This window comes from Pan paniscus, chromosome 18, assembly GCF_029289425.2.
Source record: "Pan paniscus chromosome 18, NHGRI_mPanPan1-v2.0_pri, whole genome shotgun sequence".
NCBI classification, from domain to species: domain Eukaryota; kingdom Metazoa; phylum Chordata; class Mammalia; order Primates; family Hominidae; genus Pan; species Pan paniscus.
Window position 1 is genome coordinate 15,654,648 of NC_073267.2, and position 25,396 is coordinate 15,680,043.

Genomic DNA, 25,396 nt, shown 5'->3' on the forward strand with positions numbered 1-25,396 from the left:
TGCCAATGCCTGCACTAGGCTGGGACTCAGCGTGCTCGGCTTCCTGTCTGTTATATCACTGGGCAGAGTCCGGGGCTCCAGCCACAGACACCTCCCTCCATTCACCCCTTTATAAAGCCCTTGGGCCCTCTGGACCCCCACCATGGGTGACGTGTACATCTGGTGACAGGTGTGCCTGAGAGCAGCTGAACCTTCACAAAGTCTGGGAGAGCAGAAGCCCAGGAGGCCCCACCCACCCCTGTGGACTCGCCCACAGCCCCGAGCCACCAGCCCTCCAGAGCTGCCAAATCGCCCTTGCCTGATGCTCGCCAGGCAACCTCAGGCTGTGCATCCAATTCTGCAGGAACCCAGGTGGGGAAAGAAGGTCGAATAATCAGCACAGTGTTTTCCACCTGAAAAGGGGTAGTCCCTTCCCACCTCTGTCATTTACTATATCAGTATCTCATCGTGGTTTTGTTTTAAACCCCGAAGAAAACCCCCATGACAACATGGAGTCACCCACCAGAAGGCTCTTGAGGGCGCTCCTCAAACTGAATGAGATCAGCAGATTGGAGGATAACGGGGTCTGGTCTCAGCTGAGGGGACGGCAGGCACGAGGGGACAGGCGCACACAGGAGGTCGACGGGGGAGTCGTCGGTCAGGCGGAGAAGCTCCTGCTCTGTGTGACTGGGCCCTGGGCAAACAAGGAGGGCCGTGACACTACAGGACCTCCATGCCCACCCCCAGCACACACCCTGGGCTCACACCTGAAGTTTTCCTTCTAAGCCTTAAAGATAAGAGAGTCAAGAAGTATTTAAGGTATTAAAAAAAAAAACAAAAACAAAAACCCAAAACCCACTAACAGGAAGATCCTGGTAATGGAACGCCTTAATAAGCTAGTTCTTCTGAAGATCCGTGTTCTTAGGAACACTGGCCCCTCAAAAGACCCAACCAGAGAAAAGGGTCCTGCAGTCAGCTTCCAAAGAGAAGGGACAGCCTGAGACGGGGTGTACGTAGTTATCAGCAAGTGGAAGCTCAGAATCCGAAGCCCTGGGCCTGGGTCCGTGGCTTCCTAGCTGCTGACTCTGGGTGAGCTGTAATACGTGACTGCCTGAGATTTCCGAGCCTCCGATGCAGAACGGAGGTCAGCACTGCTGAAGGCTGTGGGGCAGCTTCGGCAGATGATTCCCAGGAGGGCGCTTCATAAAACGTCAAATGCTGTGTAACTCAGTTATCCTAAGGGCACGGGGGACGGTAACGTGCTATCTCGCAGCATGTTAAGAAGACAAAATTCTCACCTATAACGATGAATTCAAAAGTCCTTCAGAAAAGTTAGAACTGCTATAACATTCCAAGAATTGGCCTCTATCTACTACAGAGGTGGATCTATCTGAAATCTATGTGACTCGGTGTAATTTTGGGTAATATTAATGCATTAGTATATCAAATCCTGCCTAGGGCTGTCCTGTGACAAAGACGCCTTGACCAGCCTTGAGTCAGGCACCCTGAGCCCTCTTCCGGATCAGGCCTGACCTTGGCCTTCCATGTCTGTTGCTGAACTTGCCGGCTCGCTCCAGTCTTAGCTTGAGTCAGTTTAGTGAGAATCCCCTCACCCTTCACAGCTGATCGAATTCCTTATTCCCAACCACTGATGTCTAGATCCTTGGCTGGCCTGCATGCCTACAGCAAGAATCCTCTTAGTAATTTTCCACCCACTGAGCCCTCACTCTGCTCCTAGGCTATGTATTGGGAGTTGGCTCTCTCTCCCCTGTTGCAAGTGTCATGAATATCCATTATAATAAGTGTCGGAATAATTTTTTTCTTCAACATCTGAACTGGGGTAAGATGATCATTATGGGGGTGCCAACATCCTTCAGGGACTTTAACCAGTCAACCATGCAATGCTAACAAATAAAGGTCAATTTTATCCTCTGTTACTAACTAAATACCAAAACTGCTTTGAAAAATGTGTGGCTATGTAACTTCAGCAGATTGGATGACTTGCTGGAGTCCTTTCCCTCGCTCTCCCCGACCCCAAAGCCGTTTCTCCTAGAATTTCACAAGCTCCTATGTCTCTGCTTTTCCTCTCTTACCACTGCCGTCAGCTCCAAGCTTGAGTTCCGAGGCTGTGTGCGATTCGGGCACCTCCAGGATGCGCTCGCCCTCCGAGGGCTGGTTTTCATGATTGGCAGGGGAGAGACTGAGTGAACTCAAACGACCTACAGGACAAACAGCACCCGTCAGAGAGAAATGTCAGTGAGAGAACCGTGATTTTTTAAGGGGGGAGGGGATGGGTGCTTACTTACTTTTCATGTCATTTTTTAACACTACAATTCTCTTATGACCATGTCCTTTTATCCAGACCACCTGCACACAAGACATACTACTGGTTAAGCAGCGGAAAAGGAGGGGACAGAAGCCCTAACATTCAGGAAGAGTGTGACCTACGGAGCCTGCCTTAGGCTAGAATTTAGGAGCTGAGTTACTGCCAAGAAGCATGTTTCTCTACTCTCTCCTTAGCCTTTAAAGCAACAGAAGCTGACAGAAACATACCCCTATAAAAAGCAGAGTAGTTCAAAAATCATGAGACACAGTTTCAGAAATATCCTTTATAATTCTTAAAAAGACTGTCTTCCAAACACCAGCTTTGGCATATAAATTAAGGTAGTTCTCACATGAGAGCTCTTTGCCATTTTTTTTGCAGAAACTGAACCACCACCTAAAAGAATTAAGAGCAATCTCTCAGACCCTTTAAACTAAGTTCATTATCAGCATCTTAAAGTCCTCTCCCTGATTGTGCCGCTCTCCATCTCAGCCAAGCAGAGTGGTAGTAGTGGAACTAGGCTCCCAGGCCCCCTACATGTGCACGTCGTCGCCAGGTCACTGATCTCAGCTCTCAGGCAAGCTTTGCCTGGGTCCTTCCTACTTCCTCTATTCTACTATTTTTACTCTGGCTCAATCCCTCCATCTAACACTGACCCAGACCTCTGCAGTGGCCAGGATCCTAGCCCAGTTCCCTCCTCCATGCCTGCTTCTCTTGGCTCTACCATGGACAGCACCACTGGGGTGCTTTTCAAATGCAAACCTGGGCTCCAGCTCTCTCCAACACAGTCCTCCCTCCTTACCTGGAGGAGCCACGCCCTCCCTAACCGAGCTCTCAGCTCCCTGTTAGCCTCTCGACACTCCATGCCACTTGTCACAACCCTGCATCTGCTCATGCCATCATCCCCTTTGCCCAGAATGCTCTCTCCCCTCCTTGTCACGTGCTTCCCTCAGGCACATCCTTGAAGGTTTTGCACCAGGCTCCCCAGGCTTGGGAAGTGGGCCCTGACACGGCCCTCCTCAGCGCGCCCACTGCCCTGACCGCCCTGACTAGTTGCCTGCTTGGGGGTCTTGACTCTCCCATTAACCAACACCTTTCTAGAGTTACAGCCTGAAACTTACTCACCTGGCATATAGGGATTTAATAAAGGTTTACAGAAAGAATCAAGGAGAAATGCTAAAATCATTTACTTTAGACCAACAGTATGTTTTGAAAGGATCAATTCAAAATGCCTGCCGTTCCATTATTCTGGCAGCATTTTATTTTTCTGTTCAGGACAGTTAGCCTGTGGCTGTTCAGAAGATGCTCTCCCGGAAGCTGAGAAAAATGCCCACCTGTGGAATTGCTCCCAAGAGCTCCTCCACGCTGCTGTGGCCGTAGGTCTTGGGCTGCAGAGTTTCTCCGACATACTTGGTATAGGCCATGGAAAACTCATGAAGGAAAATCTGCTGGTAGTGGTAAGTATGAAGTAAAGACCGCACGTTCTTTGCAAACAAATACAGACTTGTGAGCTTCACACATTCTTCCATCTTATCATTAGTGAAAACCTGGTTAAAAAGAAAACGCAGCATTAGAAATATTAGTGACTGGCCCTGCCCCGTGGAAAGTGAAGGCCTCCCACTGAGGGAAAAGGCCCAGAGTTGAAGACGAAGACAAAGAAGAAAAAGAAGGCAACGAAGATGAGAAGATGAAGATGAAGAAGGAGACAAAGATGACGAAGAAGAAGGAGACGACAAAGACAAAGAAGACAACAACAAAGAAGATGAAGACAAAGACGACGAGACAAAAATGAAGATGAAAATAAAGACGACAAAGATGAAGACAAAGAAGAAGACGAAGACAAGACGAAGACGACGATAAAGAAGACGAAGACGATGAATTGGACAAAGACAAAGATGAAGAAGATGAAGATGACAAAAAAGACAAAGAAGAAGAAAGGAGGAGGAGGAAGGAAAGAAGGAGGGAGGCAGAGAGGAAAGAAGGAAGAGGAGAAAGGAGGAGGGATTTATTCAAGGATTTCCTCCAAGAGAAGGCTATAGCCTCCAGCAAACTTCAGTTCTATTTGCAAGTCGAAGGCTGCAGCGGTCTGAAGAGACAGTGTGTGAGCAGGGAAGAAATCGGGGGAGGCAAACCGTGTTGGCAAATCACGGTACACACAGTGAACACTGGGGCCATTAAACTGCACCTCCAAACCAGTTTTCTAAGAAACACTGTGATAGAGGATGACACTAGCATTCTTTAAAAACACATCAAAAGCAACAAGAAACAAACACAAAACCCTTGTGTATGCAGGGTAAGGAAGCAGATTTCTTTACCACAAACCTTTTCAAAGTGTTTAACATGCTCTGGAATCGCCAAGAGAAAGGATATTCCCAATCTTAGCTGGACAGGGAAAGTCACTTGTCCTGAAATATGCATTAACACCTGTCCAGAACTGGTGTTCTTAGGATAGATATTAACAGAGTTTAGAAAATGTTGGATGTATATCCTTTCATTATTTAATGATGTGTCCCACAGTTAGATGATAATGGCATATCATTCTTTTAAATTGCTGGAGCTCATTTGTTATTATTTAGGATCATTTTAAGGGACTATCTTATGTTTTTGGTATTAAATTTATTTTGGCTTCGTAAAAATAAATGGTAAGCTTTCCTTTTTTCTTTTTCAGCAGCCTAGAACAGTATTTTTTTTCTTGGGGATGGGTTCTTGCTATGTTGCCCAGGCTGGCCTCAAACTCCTGGGCTCAAGTGATTCTCTAGCCTCAGCCTTCTTAGTAGCTGGGATTATAGACGTGTACCACCTTGCCGGGCCCCAGAATGGTTTTTTAAAAGGTAGATTTATCTGTTCTTTTAGGGTTGGTTGAAATTCAATTGTTATCTCACTTGGTCCTGATGCCTTTTTCACTGGTATATTTCAGTGATCTTTTGTAGTCTCTTTTACGGTAATTGGTCTAATTTTTAACTTCTTGAGTGAATTTTGGTAACTTATTTTTTCCAGGATTTCATTTATTTACTCTAGGTTTTTATATCTGTCGCCCGAGAATTGCATGCAGTATTCTCTTAAGATTCTCTCAATCTTGGAGCGCCATTCTTGAAAGGCTGCCTGGGGGACTGGCTGGCCAACCTTCCTTTCTGCCCTCACCTTACTCATCTCTCTCTTCAAGCCACCACATAAACCATCTCATTCAGAAAGATAAAACAGTAGCGAAATCCATCCTGGAATGGGACAAACACACCCCAGAGCCGGGATCAGGAGACCAGGCTTTCATCCTAGAACGGGACAAACACACCCCAGTGCCAGGATGAGGAGACCAGGCTTTCACTGGCTTCTGCCACCCATTTAGGCAGGGCTGCTTCACTGCCTGAGGTCTCGGCATGTTCATCCATGAAATGGTCTCTCGGGTCCCTTCCAGCTCTACACACTCTAATCTAGACCATCAGGTAATCCGGAAATGCCCAATCGATAGTTTTCAATGATAGTTCTAAAGAGCCATTAACGTGCCTACCTCAACCAAGTATGGCAGGCTCTTCAGCAGTTCGGTCAAGGTCATGAATCCATATTCACAGGGGTTAAGGGGAGTGTTGTGGGTACTTTCGTAATGTCTCTTGAGCTCCTCAACAGAAAGATGGGTGGTTCCTTCCCAAGACATCAACAATACCAGCAACTGGGCAGTGAGAGATCGCAGAGACTTTCGGTTGATCAGCTGAATCTGTCTGCCAGATTCTATATCGGCAACCTGGGAAAAACGAGAATTCACACTTTTCAGAGCTCAAGAGAGACACCCTAGGTTATACCCAACTCAGCTCACTTCATTTTGGTTAATGAGACCAACAGATGAAAAATCTCTAATTTTTTTCTCTTACACTGAAATAAAGCAAGTGGGTTTGTTTTTAGCGTCTTTGGGACACCATACCAACATGGAAGCAGAAACTGTCCTCCCCCTGCTGGTCCATAACTGAAAACTCTCAGCAAGATAATAATGGGGGAGGAAATTGCATCATTCTCTTTATTTTTCATTCATTCTTTCCAAACCCCACTATAAGAAGGACACAGACTGGCCAACTGATGGCCAGTGGTCCAAGCTTGTGAAGTGTGGGTTGCTGTGCTCGAAGGGGGGTAGGGATGGGGAGGCTAGACTCTAAGCAACACTCACATGGCTTCTGTGCAGACCCGACTTGCCCATATGCGTCCCCAGGGCGGGCTGGGGAGGTGAGAGAGGGCCTACTCTGATTACAAGGCAAGCTGCATTTTTCTAGTCTGCTATTACTCACCACAAAGCTGGTATTTTCATCTGACTAGTAACTGTCCACTCCTCAATTATTTCAGATTCTCAAGGAGATAAAGGGTTTAAGCGGTTAAATGCACTGAGAGGGAAACCTTACAAAAAAGACAGAGATTGTCACTTGGGGACCAAACACCATGTGAAGAAACACGCATCTGGTGACTGAGCCAGCAGGCTGTGGGTGGCGAGGGTGAGGCTGTGGCCTGAGCCTTTCCTGGCACAAAAACAGGCAGAGCTTTGGCACACGCACGGCTCCGGCACTGCTCTCACAAACCAATGCTCATCCTGACAGCTTGTTTGCCCCCTTTATCTGGTTTTCCTGCCAGGGCCAAAGGTCTCGGCAGGGCTAAGTCACCACAAGTTGGCACTCTTTGGACCGTGGATTCTGAGAGGCAGAGAGAGGTGGGTGGCACTTGAGGAGCCATCCCAAGACCAGGGCATCTTTATCTGGTTCTGACATGTGCCCAGAGCCAAGGCAGGAGGGAGGCTGGCAGGGTCCCACCCTACTTATCATGATTATGGGACTGTATAGATTTCCTCCTCAGAAGCGGGTTTAATCAACCAACCGATACGAGTCCAGGGGATCCCAGTCATCTTAGCCACCCAGACCCCCACCATCACTACAGCTGCTTAGGAAAGAAACCAAACCAGAGCCTGCTCCTCTGGTGCGACTTGGATCCATCCCTTGATTCTCAATCCCGGCTATGCATTAGAATTGCCTGGGGAGCTTTTAAAAACACCAATGCTCAGAGTGTGCTGGGACTAATTCTATAAGAATCTGAGAGGTAGGGTTGGAGAAGCTCCCAGGAGACCCAGTGGGCAGCCAGGGAGGCACCACAGAGCCTCTCTCAGCTCTCCCCATTCTTGCTGCTCACACTCCAGCTGCCCACCCATCACACTCACCCAGCAAAGCCCTAGGTCATGGCGTGGGGTCTTCCTATCCACCTGAGTCCACCCCTTTCATCATCCTGGGCAACTGAACACCCAGGGACCTGTCCCACACCACAGCCGTATAGCCTTTCAATGCCTTGCCTCTCTCATCTCCGACGACATCCTCCTGTGTTCAATTTCACTGCAGACACCCATCTCCAAGGTCACAGTGCAAACCTGTCATTACCCCATCCAACATAAATCATTCAAACCTCCTGAGCATCCCACTTGTAAAAGCAAGTCTGGAGCTGCTGTTGGGGTGGGAGTGCAGAAAGAGACTCTACCCGCTCAACTCCACCCCTTCTCAAACCTCAGCAACATCACTGCCTCCTATCTGCTCCCAATTTGCCAGCCCCCTCCCTTGCTTCACTCTCCTCTTTTGTCATGCTGGCACTGACATTCTTGTCAATATTTAAATTCGCTCATCCCATGCCTTTTCCTGACGCCCATCGGTAAACTCCCACCTTGAATCCAACCACCTGCTTTCCCTGAACCGACACCTGCATAGCCACACCCCAACTGCTGCTCTCCCAGAGTCTACGGTGCCAACCTGCAGTAAGCTCTCGATACCCCTGCACTCCACGTGACATCCTGATCAAGCCACTCTCCACTCACCATGACAACTGTGGACCTTCTCCCCACTCCTAAGTCCTGAGCCCTGCCTCTCCTCTCTCTCTCTAAGCAGAGATCAGTCCCTCTCTCTAGTGGAAAACCACTCTTGGAAGAGGACTCCCTTCTATTCCTGATGATAAACATCAGACCTGCCCAGGCCTGCTCCCAGCCTATTGCCCTGTATACTTCCTCCTTCCTCTGTGTGCTGTTTCCTAGTCTCCCACACCTCAAGGCCCTCCTGTCTTACCCCTTCTCGCCCTTGTATGTTCATCTTCTCTCTCTAGACAGATCCACATCAATGGCTTTCAGACATGCTCAGGTTTTTCCAGGTAGGAAAACCAACAGCCCAAATCCTCCCTTGCTCCCTCAGCCCCACAGCCTCTAGCTGCTGCCACAGCCCTCCATCTTCACAAGCAGACAAACCAGGATGCTGTCCAGATGACCTGGGCCATTTTCTCACCTCTCCTCACTCCTCACCACACTCCAAGGTGGCTTCTGTCTACACAACCAACACTGCCACTGACCTGGCCAGCAGCACCGACTCTTCCCACTGAGCTAAACCTGGAAGTCAGGCAGTCCCTCTCTGACCTGCCCTCCTGCGATGCTGCTGGCCATTCCTCTGCCTTGGCTCAGGGATGTTCGGCTCTCCTGGTTGTGCTTCCTGCTCTCTCACCTCCTCCTCCAACCAATCAGTACCTAAGGAGAGCTCTGAGCCTTCCTACCTCTGCCAAGGTAAGAACTTCTTCTTAGCTGCAGTCCAATACATTAAAAAACATAGTGGGGGCTGGGTGCAGTGGCTCATGCCTGTAATCCCAGCACTCTGGGAGGCTGAGGTGGGCGGATTACCTGAGGCCAGGAGTTCGAGATCAGCCTGGCCAACACGGTGAAGCCCTGTCTCTACTAAAAATACAAAAACTAGCTGGGCGTAGTGGCGGGCGCCTGTAATCCCAGCTACCCAGGAGGCTGAGGAAGAAGAATCTCTTGAACCTAGGAGGCGGAGGTTGCAGTGAGCCAAGATCGCACCACTGCACTCTAGCCTGGGCCACAGAGCAAGACTCCAACTCCAAAAAAACCCCACAGTGGGAAGGAAAGGGAGAGTGAACCCGTTCTGGCTGTTTACGGAATTAAATGACACAGAAATGTGTGCAGCTAGTAATGGGCCTGTAACTGAGGGTGCCGTCCTTCATGCTTCCCTTTCCATTCCTTCCTCCTGGCAGTGACTTCTTCTGGTCCTGTGGGGGAGGAGGCTGAAAACTGGCAGCTGCTCTGCCTAGGACAGGAAGGGTCAAGCGCAGTCCAGGACAGCAAACAGCACGAGCTGCCCTCTCTACTACAGCTCTGCCAGTGACAAAGGCCACTCTGCACCCTCGCTTGCTCCTAAGCCTACTCCTAAGTGGGTGAGAATGTGGAGGGAGAGGACACTGTGTGATTACGGGCTCCCAAGAACGTCACAGGCAAAACTCACACTGGAAGGAGTCAAGCTCAGGCCAGCAGTGCTGAGGCAGCTGCACCTCATGACCGAACCCTGGGGTGAAGAGTGACCTCATCAGTTCACAAAGGCGTTGCTTTGGCAAGGCCATTCAGAAACACACAAGAGGAAGACCAAAACTCTCAACTTCCAAACCAAGGTTTCTATTACCTAATAAGCACTAATGACACAAAACGAGTCATAATGCTGTGACAGTTAAGTAGTTCAAGGTGTAAATAAAGAAACACTACAGCACACGCAAACGTCCTAATGAGAATTAGGTCACTGTGAGTTTTATCCCATGAGGGGAAAAAAAAAAAAAACAAAAAACATTTACCTTCACGACATGGCAGAGTTTCTGAGTTAAAGCCGAAATGGAACTGACATCATAGTCTTGGAGACGAAATGTATAACCAAAAGTTTTAGCATATTCTGTAAGGAGATCTGTCATCATAAGGCAGTTATCTTTTTGGGACCGAAGGAGTTTAACAAACTGGGCAGCTAGAGCTTTGAACCGCTCCACCTCTGTCAGAGTAAGGATCTTTTCTTCTCCACATTCCAATACCTTTGAAAAGACACGGGGGGAGGAAAGGGAAAATAAACAAATCACGGTTGTTTACAGAATAGCAAAAAAAGTATGCAACTAGTAATGAAAAAGCAAGTCAGCGTTACTGAATGGGTATAAAGTTTCAGTTGTGTGAGATGAAAAAGTTCAGAAGATCGGTTGCATAACAATGTGAACGTGCTGACCACTACTGGACAGGAGATATAAAGATAGTTACGAAGGTAAGTTCTATGTTATGTGTATTGTGCCACAATAAAACAATTTTTAAAAAGCACTTCAGTAGTAAAAAAAGAAAATAAAATCGACAACAGAAATTTGGTTTAACTTAGCAACAGCGAACAGCTTAGCACTGATGTTACCTCATGTACTCAGACCTACCTTCAACACGAAGGATTTTTTTTTTTTTTTTTTTTTTTGAGACGGAGTCTGGCTCTGTCGCCCAGGCTGGAGTGCAGTGGCGCGATCTCGGCTCACTGCAAGCTCCGCCTCCCGGGTTCACGCCATTCTCCTGCCTCAGCCTCCCGAGTAGCTGGGACTACAGGCGCCCGCTACCACGCCCGGCTAATTTTTTGTATTTTTAGTAGAGACGGGGTTTCACCGTGTTAGCCAGGATGGTCTCGATCTCCTGACCTCGTGATCCGCCCGCCTCGGCCTCCCAAAGTGCTGGGATTACAGGCGTGAGCCACTGCGCCCGGCCCAACACGAAGGATTTTAAAAGTATAAAAGTAATGAACAAATATTCAGTGTAAGAAATCAGCAGGTGTGGTGGCTCACGCCTGTAATCCCAGCACTCTGGGAGGCTGAGACGGGCGGATCAACTGAGGTCAGGAGCTCAAGACCAGCCTGGCCAACGTGGTGAAACACCATCTCTACTAAAAATACAAAAATTAGCTGGGCATGGTGGCGGGCACCTGTAATCCCCAGCTACTCGGGAGGTTGAGGGAAGTGAATTGCTTGAACCCGCAGGCAGAGGTTGCAGTGAGCCAAGATTGCGCCATTGCACTCCAGCCTGGGCGACAAGAAAGAAACTCCGTCTCAAAAAACAAAAACAAACAAAGAAAAAAAAGAAAACCTACTTAATCTTTTTTTCAATAATTACCCCCAAAACAAGTTTGAATAATCCTTTATTGAAGGAAAAAGCCATATTTATCTAAAAATACTAATGAGTCAGGAATATGGCTTCTCTGACTGCAATAGCTTATATTTTCATCCTCTTTCGTAACTCCCTACTTCCCAGAAAAACAGGTCTGGAACGTGAAAAAGTATTTCCTATATGTTGTTCAGAAAAATACTTTATAAAATTAGAATTTCTTCACTCACTTGTAAAGTATCAGGTATGGCTTCAAAAAGTTCAAGTAGTTTGGTAAACCCATAGTACGCAAGTTTGCACTGCCGGCCAAAGTGGTGATGGTAAGAAGGGATAAATTTATTAAAGGGCATCCGGAAATGGGGTTGGTGACGCAGCAAATCAACGACATCCTTGGAGAACTGTTTTGTCCTTTCTATTTCATCCTGAGTGCGTTCTTTTAAAAAAACCAAAAAACATAAAATCACAGTTTTTTTCTACCCATTTGTGTTCAATATCCACACTAGAGTAAATCCTTTTGGGAATTTATAAACGATATCATCCTTGCCTTCCAAACACACACAACCTAAAACAAACACATATACTCTTCCCTCTTTGCAAGTGGTTCTCAAACATGTTCCATGGCAGAACACCAGGAAGTTATATTATTATATTATGAAATTCATATATATTCATCTTATAAGCTAGAAACAATGTCATCTTACAAGCGAGAAACAATTTTCTAGCCCCTGCCCCGTATCTATTAACATGACACACACCCAGGTCCCTGTACTTAAGCAAGTACTCTAGAAATTATTCCCATGAAATCACACTTCTGAATATCCCCACTTTTTTTGTTTATTCATCTGATCTTCAGTTAAAACTTGCTAGCAGAAGAGAGAATCAGCCTTCAAAAGTTGAACAAAAATAAACAGGAGGGAAAGCTTAAGCTGAGATTGTTTCTATTAATTTTTAAGTGAGAATGGGCCCTGGAATTCTATGATTTCATGGACATCAATGTTCTGCAGGAGCACCGTTTAAGAACCAGATAACAGAAGGAGGATACGACCATACAGTCACCCCTTGGTGTTCTCAAGGGATCGGGTCCAGGACCCTGCCTGGATACCAAAATCCGCACCTACTCAAGTCTTGCGGTCTGCCCCGCGGAAACTGCAGACACGAAAAATTGGCCCCCAGTATCCATGAGTTTCGCATCCCTCAAATACTGTACTTTCTACCCGTAACTGGACCTGTGCAGTTCTGACTTCAACTATTAAAATTTGAAAGGCAAAAGAAAAAAAAACATTCGAGTTGTCTTCCCTTCTCAAGTGTGCACAGTAAATAAAGTAGCTCAGAGTTCAACAGAAGAGCAAAGCCAACAGGCACGGTGACAGATTCTCAACTGGATGACTAAGGCTCATGTAGCCACAGCCAGGCTGCAGAAGGCATTTGAGCAAAGTGCTGATGATGCCCCTTTTCCCCCTTAGAGTCAATTCTAAAAAGCCAGCCTGCTTTTGTTCTTGAGAACAGCTTCACCTACTTTGAAGAACACAGAATCCAAAGAGCAGCAGTTTTCACACTGTGCTTTCTGTGGAATCTTCAGGAAGCACGGACAGGGAGGGAAAACCACATCTTCCATGCCACACTATGTTAAAATAACAGGAGATAGACAATATCCTTCCAGCAAATGTAAGTCACATACCTCTTTTGGGGATACAAATCACCATTTCATTATCTTGTTGGGACAAGCAGATGGTTGTGTCTGGAATCTCTGATACGATGTCAATCAACTCACAAACACCATATTCAGTGACATCCCAGTCCTTTGAGAAACACCTAGGTTTTAACAATGGAAGTGGATATGGAATGAGTAGTATCATCGGTAAAAGAACTACAAGTTTTCCGGCTGGGCGCTGGGGCTCACGCCTGTAATCCCAGCACTTTGGGAGGCCGAGGTGGACGGATCACGAGGTCAAGAGATCGCGACCATCCTGGCTAACATGGTGAAACCCCGTCTCTACTAAAAAATAGAAAAAATAAGCCGGGTGTGGTGGCGGGCGCCTGTAGTCCCAGCTACTCTGGAGGCTGAGGCAGGACAATGGCATAAACCCGGGAGGCGGAGCTTGCAGTGAGCCAAGATCGTGCCACTGGGCGACAGAGCGAGACTCCGTCTCAAAAAAAAAAAAAAAAAAAAAAAAAAAACTACTACAAGTTTTCCAAAAGAATGCTTAATAGAAATATTAGATAACTATTTAGAGTTTGGCAGAAGATAAAATGTCTTAAAATATTTGCTTTCATTTCTGTTCTTTTCATCAACTCACCAGTGATAAGCCTGTGAGAATTCTCTCACAATGACCTGTTTGCTGGCCTGGGATTTGAGAAGTTTTAGTAAATCCTGAGTAAAGCGCTTCACCTGGGCCCTGTGGGTAAGGGTCAGCAGACGTTTGGAGCCCATTCCAAGAATCTGCAAAGCAAATGGTTTATTTATACACATAAGACCTCAGCAGACAGCGACTTCCTTGCTGCTGGCTCACCCTCTCGTTACTAGCCTCAGAGAATGACTCCCTTTATGTAGAATGTGTGCAATTTGAAACACATGTCGATCAACAAAATGTAGTTGGTCAAAAGGAACAAATGTCCAACCTTCTGAAACTCTTATCGTTTTTGGCCTGGCACACCTTCTCCCAAACAGTCGTTGAGTATAAAAATGAAAAGTGTAATCTTTTGAAAAGAAAAGTCGTGAGTACAGAAATGAAAACTGTATTGGTTGTCCAGACAAATTGGTCTGCAAGTTTTTCAAGCCGTTTTTAGTTGAGTGGGAAGCTGTTATAACACTGTGAGTTAACTGGTAAAAGTCTTCATAGGATCCAGTGCTACACTCTAGCCCAGTAACTTGTCTCCAACTAGTTAAATTTAGAAGAAAGGTTAAGCCCTTGACTCTCACATAGGCACCAACATACAAGTATGTGGCTATTCATGGGAGCTTCCTTGTAATCATGAACAGTTCTGGAGAAAGCTGTGCTGGGATGAAGAAGGTCTATAGAGCTTAGAGGGAAAATACTCCTCAGTCCTCCAAGGAGTTCCTCTAAAACTGGAAACTAGCAGCGTTCTGAAAAATTGAGAAGCCGCCTTTGTGTGTTATTCCTGCCCTCTGAAGAAAGTTTTTAGTGGATGTTCTGCCCAGAACTGACTTCTTAGGAATTAAACTGTTTCTTTGATGGAGGCAGCCAAAGCCATGGAGGAACATTCCTGCCTGTAAACAAGTAATCTCATGACACGCCTTACCTGCAATACATGAGGCACTGCTTCTAATAACTCAATCAGCTTGGAGTATCCGTAGTCTGACACTCGGCACTGCTTTGCAAAATGATGGTGATAGGATGGGATGAAATGACTGATGGGTATGACACAAGATGGCTGGCTTTTCAGCAAGTCAATCACTTCTCTACTGAACTGGATCAGCTGGGGGTTACCTACAGGACTCTTCGAACGCAGAAGCCAAGGGTCTAGAAGAAAAAGAACATGTATAAGACAGAAAGCACAGATTTCACCAGCTGAAAGGAGGGAAAATGGCCCTGTAGTCCCTGGCTTGAGTTCGATCATGGGGAAGCAGACAAAACCAAATACAGTAGCTGCTTTACGTCTCAGTTTCTATATTCAGGTCTCATAGTCCAATAACTAGCTAACTAACTTATTCACGGGCTGTCAAATGCTGTCCCACTAATCCTCAAAGTTAAGCGGCCAAGGTAAAGCAGAGTCTACTACAGTGTTATTTATAGCAGAAGTCAAAGTACACAAGAAGCTCCCAGTTTAGAAACTGGTTATATTTCCAAGATCCTTCTGAAACTTGGTCATGTGGAACGTACCTTTCCACAAAGTTATAAATGGTCATCAGGTAGGTGGCCCAGAAGAGCAAAATTATTCCATAGTGGAGCTGAAAACGTTACCCAGAAAACCACAGAAAGTGATAATGTTGTAAAATTAGCATGACATAAAAGGGTGTAAGGAACAGGTTTTTGCACCATCTTGACTGCTTATACCTATTAAAAAGGTATAAGTAATCAGACGGAAATCTTTATAGAAAGGTGGAGAGGCTTGCTGGTCGCGGCGGCTCATGCCTGTAATCCCAGCACTTTGGGAGGCCGAGGCGGGCGGATCATGAGGTCAGGAGATCGAGACCATCCTGGCTAACAAGGTAAAACCCCGTCTCTACTAAAAATACAAAAATAAATACAAAAAAATTAGCCAGGCGTGGTGGCAGGCACCTGTAGTCCCAGCTACTCAGGAGGCTGAGGAAGGAAAATGGCATGAACCCAGGAGGTGGAGCTTGCAGTGAGCCTAGATTGCACCACTGCACTCCAGCCTGGGCCACAGAGCGAGATTCCGTCTCAATAAATAAATAAATAAATAAATAAATAAATAAATAAAATAAAATAAAATAAAATAAAAAGTGGAGGCTTGTGGGCTCATGGCTTAGGAGAAACGAGGAGTGGCATAATCTATGGCCCCTGAGAAGTCTAAGACAGAGGGAAAAGAAAGGAGGTGTCCCGTAAGAAACCTGAGTACACACATTCCTAAGAGCAGGCTGACTCAGAGAGAATTCCTTGGTTATCCTCACCTTTTTTTCCTGTAGGGTAAGGGAGGTGGGAGAAGCAAAAGAAGTGTTGGGGACAAAGAGGAGGAAGTATGTGTGTATACACAGGAAGGCAACAAGTAAAGTGTCGTTCACGGGCAGCAGCCTTGGACATCTGCAACTCAGGACATGCCCATAACTCAGACACTCACCCAAGTGTAGGTCCAAATACCTTGGTCTTTTAAATTTATTTTCACATTTATCAAAGTCCAAAACGTGGACCAAAATGACTTTCGAAGGTAAATCTGCATTAAGTGGTATTTCCTTCAAATACCTGAAAGTACTTTTTTTTTTAAAGACAGAGTTTCGGCCAGGTGCGGTGGCTCACGTCTGTAATCCCAGCACTTTGGGAGGCCAAGGCAGGCGGATCACGAGGTCAGGAGATCGAGACCATCCTTGCTAACACGGTGAAACCCTGTCTCTACTAAAAATACAAAAAAAATAGCCAGGCGTGGTGGCAGGCGTCTGTAGTCCCAGCTACTCGGGAGGCTGAGGCAGGAGAATGGTATGAACCGAGGAGGCGGAGCTTGTAGTGAGCTGAGATCCCGCAACTGCACTCCAGCCTGGTGACAGAGGGTGACTCCGTCTCAAAAAAAAAAAAAAAAATCCTGGGCGTGGTGGCTCACACCTGTAATCCCAGCACTTTGGGAGGCTGAGGCGGGCGGATCATGAGGTCAGGAGATCAAGACCATCCTGGCTAACAAGGTGAAACCCGTCTCTACTAAAAATACAGAAAAAAAAAAAAATTAGCCGGGCGTGGTGGCGGGCGCCTGTAGTCCCAGCTCCTCAGGAGACTGAGGCAGGGGAATGGCGTGAACCCGGGAGGCGGAGCTTGCAGTGAGCCAAGATTGTGCCACTACACTCCAGCCTGGGCAACAGAGCAAGACTCCGTCTCAAAAAAAAAAGACAGAGCTTCACTCTTGTCACCCAGGCTGGAGTGCAATGGCTTGATCTTAGCTCACCACAACCTCCACCTCCTGGGTTCAAGTGATTCTCTTGCCTCAGACTCCCGAGTAGCTGGGATTACAGGTGCCCACCATCATGCCTGATTAATTTTTCTATTTTTAGTAGAGATGGGGTTTCACCATGTTGGCCAGGCTGGTCTTGAACTCCTGACCTCAGGTGATTTACCCACCTCAGCTTCCCAGAGTGCTGGGATTACAGGTGTGAGCCAACAGGCCCAGCCCCTGAAACTATTTTTAAAAGGTCAGTCAACTGGCAAGCCAAAAGCTTCACAAAATTAGGTTGCTAAAAGGATCTGTAAATGTGAAATTTGAGTTTCAAATTTTTTACATAGCTTATGTTGGTACTTTCAAACTGGCCAGGTGTGGTGGCTCATGCCTGTAATCCCAGCATTTTGGGAGGCCATAGTGGGATGACATCTTCAGCTCAGGAGTTCAAGAGCAGCCTGGACAACACAGCAAGGCCCTATCTAAAAAACAAAGTCTAGGCCGGTTGCGGTGGCTCATGCCTGTAATCCCAGCACTTTGGGAGGCGGAGGCAAGTGGATAATGAGGTCAAGAGATCAAGACCATCCTGGCCAATATGGTGAAACCCTGTCTCTACTAAAAATACAAAAAATTAGCTGGGCGTGGTGGCTGGTGCCTGTAGTCCCAGCTACTCGGGAGGCTGAGGCAGGAGAATCACTTGAACCCGGGAGGCAGAGGTTGCAGTGAGCCAAGATCGCACCACTGCACTCCAGCTAGGCGACAGAGCAAGACTCCGTCTCAAAAAAAATAAATAAATAAAAAATAAAACAAAGTCCAGTTACGCCAACCCCTCAAGCATTTTAGGAATTTTCAAAAGATCAAAGGACACATCCATGGTGTTTTCACACTTGGCAAATTGTGCTGCTGTTTAAAATAAAAGCCAATAGCCTCCTCTGGTCTCATAGTGGACAGGTGGTAGCTCCAGGACAAAATACCTGACACCTACCAGTGTTGGGAGGCGGGGGCTTGTTGTGAATCCATTTAACCACTTTGATGCCATTCTGAGCAGTGGCAATGTTTACACCTGGAACACAGGTAATGAAGTGTTCTAAGGGAACACCTCCTTGGTTTTCTTGCACTACTTCTAGATCGCCAAACTCTGCAATGTAACAATCTGGAAAGCTGAAATAGGGAAAAACAACAAAAAAAGGAAAGGTTAAATTAAAATAACAGAAAAGGAGGCGCTTGCTAAACAGAAGGCTTTGGTTTAATGTATGTGTTAATCATTTGTCTGAATGCCCACCACCAGGTTTGAAGGTTAAAATTAAGGACCCAGGGAGGCAAGCACTGAGGCACTGGCCTCTCTGATGCATTCTGATGGCATTTTCTGGGTAGTTTTCCAGGAGGGGGATTAAAAATAGGGCAACTGGGCTCCAAGTCAGTTACGCGTCTGCTTCCACATCAGCAGGGACGTGCAGGCCACTGAGTCCTGTGTTGGCCTTTGTGTTAAGTCTACTGTTGTGGCTCATGGAGTGATTAAATGAACTTCTGAAGAATACTTTTCTCTCACAAGTCTTGAAATGTATGCATATTTGAAGCTGTGTACTCTCAACACTTGTGGAGATTTCGACTGCAGCACTTATGATACATCTCCCCTCTGTGGAAGAATCTGCCCTCCTCACGTTTACGTTTCTAAAATGTAGCGCAAACACACATTTTCTTGTTGAAGTACTGAGTGAATGGATCCCATTTCAGATAAACAGTCACATGCTGCTTCATGATGGGGATATGTACTAAATAATGTATTGCTGGGTGATTCTGTCACCTGAGATCATCATCAGGTGCACTTATGCAAACCTAGATGCTGCGGCCCACTGCACACCTAGGCTGGTGCAGCCCATGGTTCCCGAGCTACACATCTGGACAGCCTGTTACTGTACTGCACACTGTGAGCAACTATAACACAATGGTATTTGTGTATCTAATCATCGAAAGGTCTAGTGAAAATATGTGATTATAATCTTATGGGACCACTGTCCTACATACAGTCCATGGTTGGCCAAAATTTCGTTCTGTGGTGCATGACTGTACTTTAAACACATGAGGATGAAGCATTGTAGAGTACTTATTTGTAAAGAGGTGTGGGCAGAAAGGGCAGGCTTCCTATAAAAAGCAGAACTAGGGCATTATATCGACAAAGGCTTTGAGATGGTTCACCTCAATAAAGGCACGGTGCCCTCGTGGGTCTGGAGAAGACTGTGAACCTGGGGCGCAAATGTCTTCAAAGAAAGAATCACAAAAGGAATCTTGTAAGAGTCTGGATCAAATTCATGTTCGCTGAAGAAAAGAGAACACAATTGGAAGCTGACATTCCGCAGGGGTCTAAGATGTTCACAAAGTCATCCTAACATGTTCCACAATCTTATAGAAAATAATTACTTCTAAAGGAAAACGAACAGCACACCTGAAATCCTTATTGGAACAATGCTGTCTGCAGACAGGCTCGTGATATTCTAACTCTTCAAATATAATTGGGCTGCAATTCGTGGAGGAGCCGTCGTGTGACTGGGAAGACCCCAAGGGGCTCTGGCGGGCCTGACTGCTGGGTAGGAGACACACCAGCCGTCCATTTCCTTGTTCACGGATTGCGACCGTGTCTGTTAATTTATATAGATCTGACACATTCAACTTGTGTCCAAACCTAAAAGCAAGAGAAGAGAGACGCTGACTTAGAAGGTTTTTCTTTGATTATACAGAAACACACATCCTGTTTAAATAAAGAACAATAACCAAGAATGGTTCCTCCATCTCTTCAAAGGTAAAACTAGAATAATTCTACTACAAATTCATTCACTAGCAAACCAGTGATGCTTGGTACTCCTGAGTCGTCTCTGGCTCCGACCATGACAATGCTCACTTCATTTGGAAGCCACCCCCAGCCCCTGCCCAGTTTAAGTGACCTCACCGAATTCTCTTGAGTTGGAAACCTCTCTCGATGCAGCTCCCCTCACTTCCAATTCTCTGTGTTACTTCTCACCATCCCCATTCTCCCCTCTCAGAAGTATATGTGCTCTCCATGACCCTCTCAACTCTCCTATGCCTCAACTGCATGATCCACACACCCTCTGACACTGGACTCCCCAGTTCTCCTTCTGACCTGTATCTTTCTTACTTGGAACTTAAAGGCACTGGCCCTGGAGGCTGGCAGATTTGAGTTCACATCCTGACTCCACTTCAACCTGTGTGACCTTAGTCAAGTTCCACGACCAATCGGGGCCTCACTTTTTCCATCTGTAAAATGGGGTGATGATAGCGCCTATCTCACAGGGTCAATGTGAGGATTAAGTGTGGTTAGGCCTGGACAGAACTTGGCTCATAGTAAGTGCTCAGTAATTGTTCCCTGGTCTTCTCACTGTCTGACCAGTGTTTTCTTCCCAGTGTCCTACATATGCTCAGATTCCCATCTACCAAACCAGCCCCTGGTCCTCTTCCACCTCCCGGAGAGACACACTCTCCCTTGTACTCTCATTCTCAGTCTCGTACTCTCCCCTGTCCCTGTAATGGAAACATCCAGCTGCTCAGGAGCTGCTTCTGCTGTGTTACCCCCAAGTCTCTCAGCCCCTTCCCTCCTGGATTTTAGCCACAGGACTCTGTAGTGATGACTCAAAAGTTATCAGCGGCCTCTGCCTCATCCCCACACCTCATGCATTTCCTCATGGCCTTGGATCCCCCCATTCCTGATGTGCTCTCTTGGCACACATCCTGGGTGCTCGCCCACATCCCTGGCCCTGGTGGCATTCCATCCATTCCTGCCCTCTATTTCTCCTTCCCCCTCCCAACCTTATCTGCTCTCTAGTCTGTCCCAATCGTCTTAAAGACAAATGACTGCCCTATCTCCAGAGCCTACTTCTCTCCCAAAGAAGCCCCTCAATGTGCAGAAGGCTATGTGACCTCTCCACCCAGCTACTCCAACGGCCCCTAAAACCTGAATGTCCAAAACCAAGACCAAAAACTTGCTGTACCTCCTTGCCATGCTTTATTTCCGTATTTCCAGTTTAACTGTGCAACCATCATCCCAGTCATGCAAGGCAAAACACTCAGAATCAAAATGACCTCTCCCTTTTACCTTGCTTGCTACGTAAAACTAGTTACTCTGGCTGGACGTGGTGGCCCATGCCTGTAATTCCCGCACTTTGGGAGGCCTAGGAGGGAGAATCACTTGAGGCCAGGAGTTCAAGACCACCCTGGGCAACATAGCAAAACCCCCTCATTACAAAAATTAAAAAATATTAACTGGGCAGGATGGCGGATGCCTGTGGTCCCAGCTACTGAAAAGGCTGAGATGGGAGGATCATCTGAGCCCAGGAGTCTGGGGCTGCAGTGACCTAGGGTCGTGCCCCTGCACTACAGCCTGGGTGACAGAGGGAGACCCTGGCTCAACAAAAATTGTTTTTCATAAAAAAAATTAGTTACCCACTCTAGTTTCAATGACATTTGACATTTTGACATTTCTGTAACATCGAGTTCTGTCCCAACAGTATCTGCTCTGAATTTGGACTGATGTAGCTACTTTCCCTCTCTGCCTCCTTCTCTCCCCTGTTCCTGCCCTCTCAGACACCACTGCTACGAGAAGAGTCTTCCTGCAGCATGATTCCCATCACCACACCTTTCCCCTCCCCTCCTTCCTCCAGCACTTCAGTGGCTCCCTATTACCTGTGGGATAATGGCCAAGTTCCTTGTTCTTCCCTTCCTCTGTGTTCTCAAAGCTTTTTCTCCTCCTTTCCAATCAGTTTTCTTCACTGTCCATAAGGATTCATGAGCATTTTCTCTTCCCGCTAGACATAAGCTCCTCAAGGACAAGACCTAAGTCTTGCCCAGTTCTGCCTTCTCTGCAGTGCCTTGGTCTTGTACTCACTAGTCCCTGCTAAGCATCTACTATGGGCTGGGTGCTTAGGATACAGTATTATGGCAGAGCTAGTCCCTGCTGTCCTGGAGCTTATAGTCTAGTGCTTAAAAATGTTCATCCAATAAATACTAAAACTTGGCCAGGCGCAGTGGCTCACACCTGTAATCCCAGCACTTTGGGAGGCTAAAGTGGGCAGATCACTTGAGGTCAGGAGTTTAAGACCAGCCTGGCTAATATGGCGAAACCCTGTCTCTACTAAAAATACGAAAACTTAGCAAGGCTTGGTGGCACATGCCTGTAGTCCCAGCTACTCGGGAGGCTGAGGCATGAGAATCACCTGAACTTGTGAGGCAGAGGTTGCAGTGAGTTGAGATTGTGCCACTGCACTCTAGCCTCAGCAACAGAGCGAGACTCTGTCTCCAAAAAAATTTAAAAAAACAACAACAACAACAAAAAAACAAACTAAAGCTAGTCAATTAGGGGAAAAATAAGCACAACACTGAGGACCAAAGGTCTAACTTTGTTAAAAATAAAAGACGTTTTAAAACTGTCTGCTAAACATTCATTGACATGTAAATCTGAATGCCAGTGTCTCTGTCTCCTCTCCTCTACCAGGCTGAAGTTCCTCAAGAGTCATTACCATGGTTTTGTGCATGTAAGCCACCAATCAGTACTGACTGGATAAAGAAAAAATATACCTAACTTACTTTTTTTCATAGATATCTGTAAATTTAAACAGAGGCAGGCAACAGGCAGGGGCATCCTGAAGAACAGACATTGTTTCTGCACTGTAAAACAGAAGTTTGATTAGGGAACAGACCATTTCCTCCATATTACAAGTTATATAAACAGAGTTCATAAAATTAACCCAGTGCATATGCAAAATAAATTTACTGATTTCTGGTATGTCAGAATGTATTTTCCAGAAAAATTTAAAGAAAGGATTTTAGGGACAAGGCAATGAAAGAAGATTACGTTACACAGTAGAATTAGTATCAATCATAGGGTTTTCCACACCAGTGGAGCAGAAAAGCATGATTAATTCAGAGCAAAAGGGAGAAGAGCTTAAATATCTCCTGCCACACTGCAGTTTGTTAGATATATGTGATTGGCGTTCCCATAGATAAGGATACACAACTGAATACAACAAAATCTCAACTACGGTTTTAAAAAACCAGAGGCACCAAAAAACACTCAAAGGGAAAAAACCCAAACAAAACTAAAAGAAAATGCCAAACTGTTAAGTGCAATTGGCTTTGGGCCATAGGCCTGTGGATGGTTTTTTTCCCCCTGCTTCTTTTATGTTTCTAAACTTTCCAAATTTTCTTCAATAAGCATCATTTTTATTCTGAGAACAACAACAACAAAAAAACCCGTAACTCGTAATTTAAGTAATAGTGAAGTACAAGTTAGAAAAAAGATCTCTGATCATCCAAGGAAACACTCAGGAGTGGGTCCTGTTTTGCCAGTCTCCCCGAAACAGGGAGACCCAAAGAAGTATCACATTTTACTATGAATAAAACCATCACCAGATGCTTGAGACTGAGATAGTCTTAAGGTAGACTTATGGGGCTGAGTATCTATTTGACACTAAGGATGTATCTGCAAATGGAGAGCTTGAAGATTTGTAGATCTAGTCTTTACACACAAATCTACCTTCTACCTAAGATCTCAAGGTAATATTTTAGACTCTTCAGGCTTATAAACTTTTATTGTAGGGGTCTACTATTTTTAGAACCTGTTTGAACATGTTGCGTATTATTTTACTCCCAAGTGCCTGTCAAGTTTAAGCTGTATTCCACCTTTGATTAATGACTTAGACAAGAGTCAAATGGCTTGTTTCTAACTGTATCAATCTAGAATAAGCATTATTCCACATGCAATCATCACAAGGGGGTGGGAATGTGATTAAATCTATTTTTATTATTTCTAAAATTGTTTCTGGGTCAAATGTTATTTCCTGAAATAAACAGCTTGCTTGTTTCTTACCTCAGTAAAGACAGTGATTTGCTGGCAGCCCCGGTGGCAAGTGAGACCAGGATCTTTTTGCTGCCAATTTTGTATCTGTGGAGGCTATTCACTGCACCGATCGCATCTTGTAAGTTTTCCATTTGCACAACAGCCTTGAGTTGATAATCTGTATGGGGGCTGAGCTCAACACTCTTCACCTACAACAGGAAAAGGGAAAACTAAACGCTATGTCCGCCCAGAACCCTGTCGTCTTAAAACTGAAGGTGAACCATGAAGGAACACATTTGTCGACTGCAGCGCTTCCATGAAGGAGTATGTCTGAACTCTGCTCTTCTGCTGACCAGGACGTAAGAAAGTGAGGATAGGGTGACCTTCAGAGATGTGACACTGGCCCGGCCTGCCTGTGTGCTCTGGCACACACAGGTTTCCAAGGCAGGCTCAGAGGCCAACACATGGGAAGAGTCTTTGGGGTCTTTTCTAGACTCTACAAAACCCAGGACATGGCCATTTTTAAGAATCTACTAAAAAGGTGCATTTTTAGCAAAATTGCACCTAAAAAATGAGTCAAATATAATAAGGCATAAACAAGACCAGCCAACATTATTTTAGAATCCTACCTGTATTTCAGCAGGAAGAGCTAACTGAAATCCATCAATGTTTTACTTATCAAATTGCCTTTTTTTTTTTCTTTCTGAGATGGAGTCTCACTCTGTCTCCCAGGCCAGAGAGCAGTGGCGTGATCTCAGCTTACTGCAACCTCTGCCTCCCGTGTTTAAGTAATTCTCCTGCCTTAGCCTCCTAAGTAGCTGGGACTACAGGTGTGCACCACCACGCCCGGCTAATTTTTTTTTAGTAGAGACGGGGTTTCACTCGCCAGGCTGGTCTCAAACTCCTGACCTCAGGTGATCTGGCCGCCTTGGCCTCCCAAAGTGCTGGAATTACAGGCATGAGCCACCATGCCTGGCCACAAATTGCCATTTCAATTTCTGCCTAAGACAGGAGCTTTTCACTGCTAGGTGTCTTGCTCTCTGGGGCTAATATTGTAAAAACTGGATTTATAGCACCACCCTGAGCAGACCAAAGGGAAAAGGAAGGAGTTCAAACTTGTTCAGTCACACTTCTATCCCGGCTGTGGTTATGTATATCAAATTAGGTCCTCTTGACTAGAGACTCCATCAAAGAGTATTACAAAGCAAGCACAAGAGGGAAAAAGTTACCTTGCCATGCCTGGCAAATGCTTCCTGCAGGAGCTGCTGCAGCTCCTTCCGGGATAATCTGTAGTCTATGTTGCTGACTTGGACATCAGCACCATTTGCAAATGGGTCTGGGCAGTCGGCTTCGCTGCTCGAATTTGCAATGTTGAAAGCAAGCGGGGATGCTCTGTTTAAAAGGTTTGGAGACATACTCCTGCTTAAAACACACATATTGACATTACTTTAAAAAACTGTTCTGTATATTTAGATTTTATCATTTAGGCTTTGTTTGAAACTATATACAGAAGCAGCTTTTCCACAACACAACCAAACCAAACATTTGGTTTTCAAATGTGTTTTTAATCTTTTTTTTTTTTTTTTTTTTTTTTTTTGAGACAGAGTCTCGCTCCGTCACCCAGGCTGGAGTGCAATGGCACAATCTCGGCTTACTGCAACCTCCACCTCCTGGATTCAAGCAATTCTCCTGTCTCAGCCTCCCCAGTAGCTGGGACTACAGGCATGCACCACTACACCCAGCT

General features: G+C 45.9%; 1 protein-coding gene across 10 annotated transcripts in view; it reads right to left on the reverse strand.

Moving 5' to 3' along the window:
• The window catches only part of MARF1 (meiosis regulator and mRNA stability factor 1), a 49,433-nt gene that overhangs the window by 3,962 nt on the left and 20,075 nt on the right, over positions 1–25,396 (reverse strand). For 3 of the 10 annotated variants that reach the window (XM_008965398.4, XM_008965409.4, XM_008965444.5), the window contains 16 exons: positions 24,882–25,074; positions 23,683–23,861; positions 22,401–22,481; positions 19,252–19,488; positions 19,005–19,124; positions 17,794–17,969; positions 14,511–14,731; positions 13,547–13,689; positions 12,928–13,061; positions 11,480–11,682; positions 9,932–10,159; positions 5,808–6,038; positions 3,637–3,849; positions 2,286–2,346; positions 2,073–2,198; positions 503–673 (listed from right to left, as the gene is read on the reverse strand). In XM_008965398.4, the coding sequence (XP_008963646.1) occupies positions 503–673; positions 2,073–2,198; positions 2,286–2,346; positions 3,637–3,849; positions 5,808–6,038; positions 9,932–10,159; positions 11,480–11,682; positions 12,928–13,061; positions 13,547–13,689; positions 14,511–14,731; positions 17,794–17,969; positions 19,005–19,124; positions 19,252–19,488; positions 22,401–22,481; positions 23,683–23,861; positions 24,882–25,074 (2,717 nt within the window). Of the gene's footprint in view, positions 1–502; positions 674–2,072; positions 2,199–2,285; positions 2,347–3,636; positions 3,850–5,807; positions 6,039–9,931; positions 10,160–11,479; positions 11,683–12,927; positions 13,062–13,546; positions 13,690–14,510; positions 14,732–17,793; positions 17,970–19,004; positions 19,125–19,251; positions 19,489–22,400; positions 22,482–23,682; positions 23,862–24,881; positions 25,075–25,396 lie in introns of those variants that run through there. The other 7 variants (XM_003804936.6, XM_055099363.2, XM_055099361.2 and 4 more) reach the window with 3 other exon arrangements.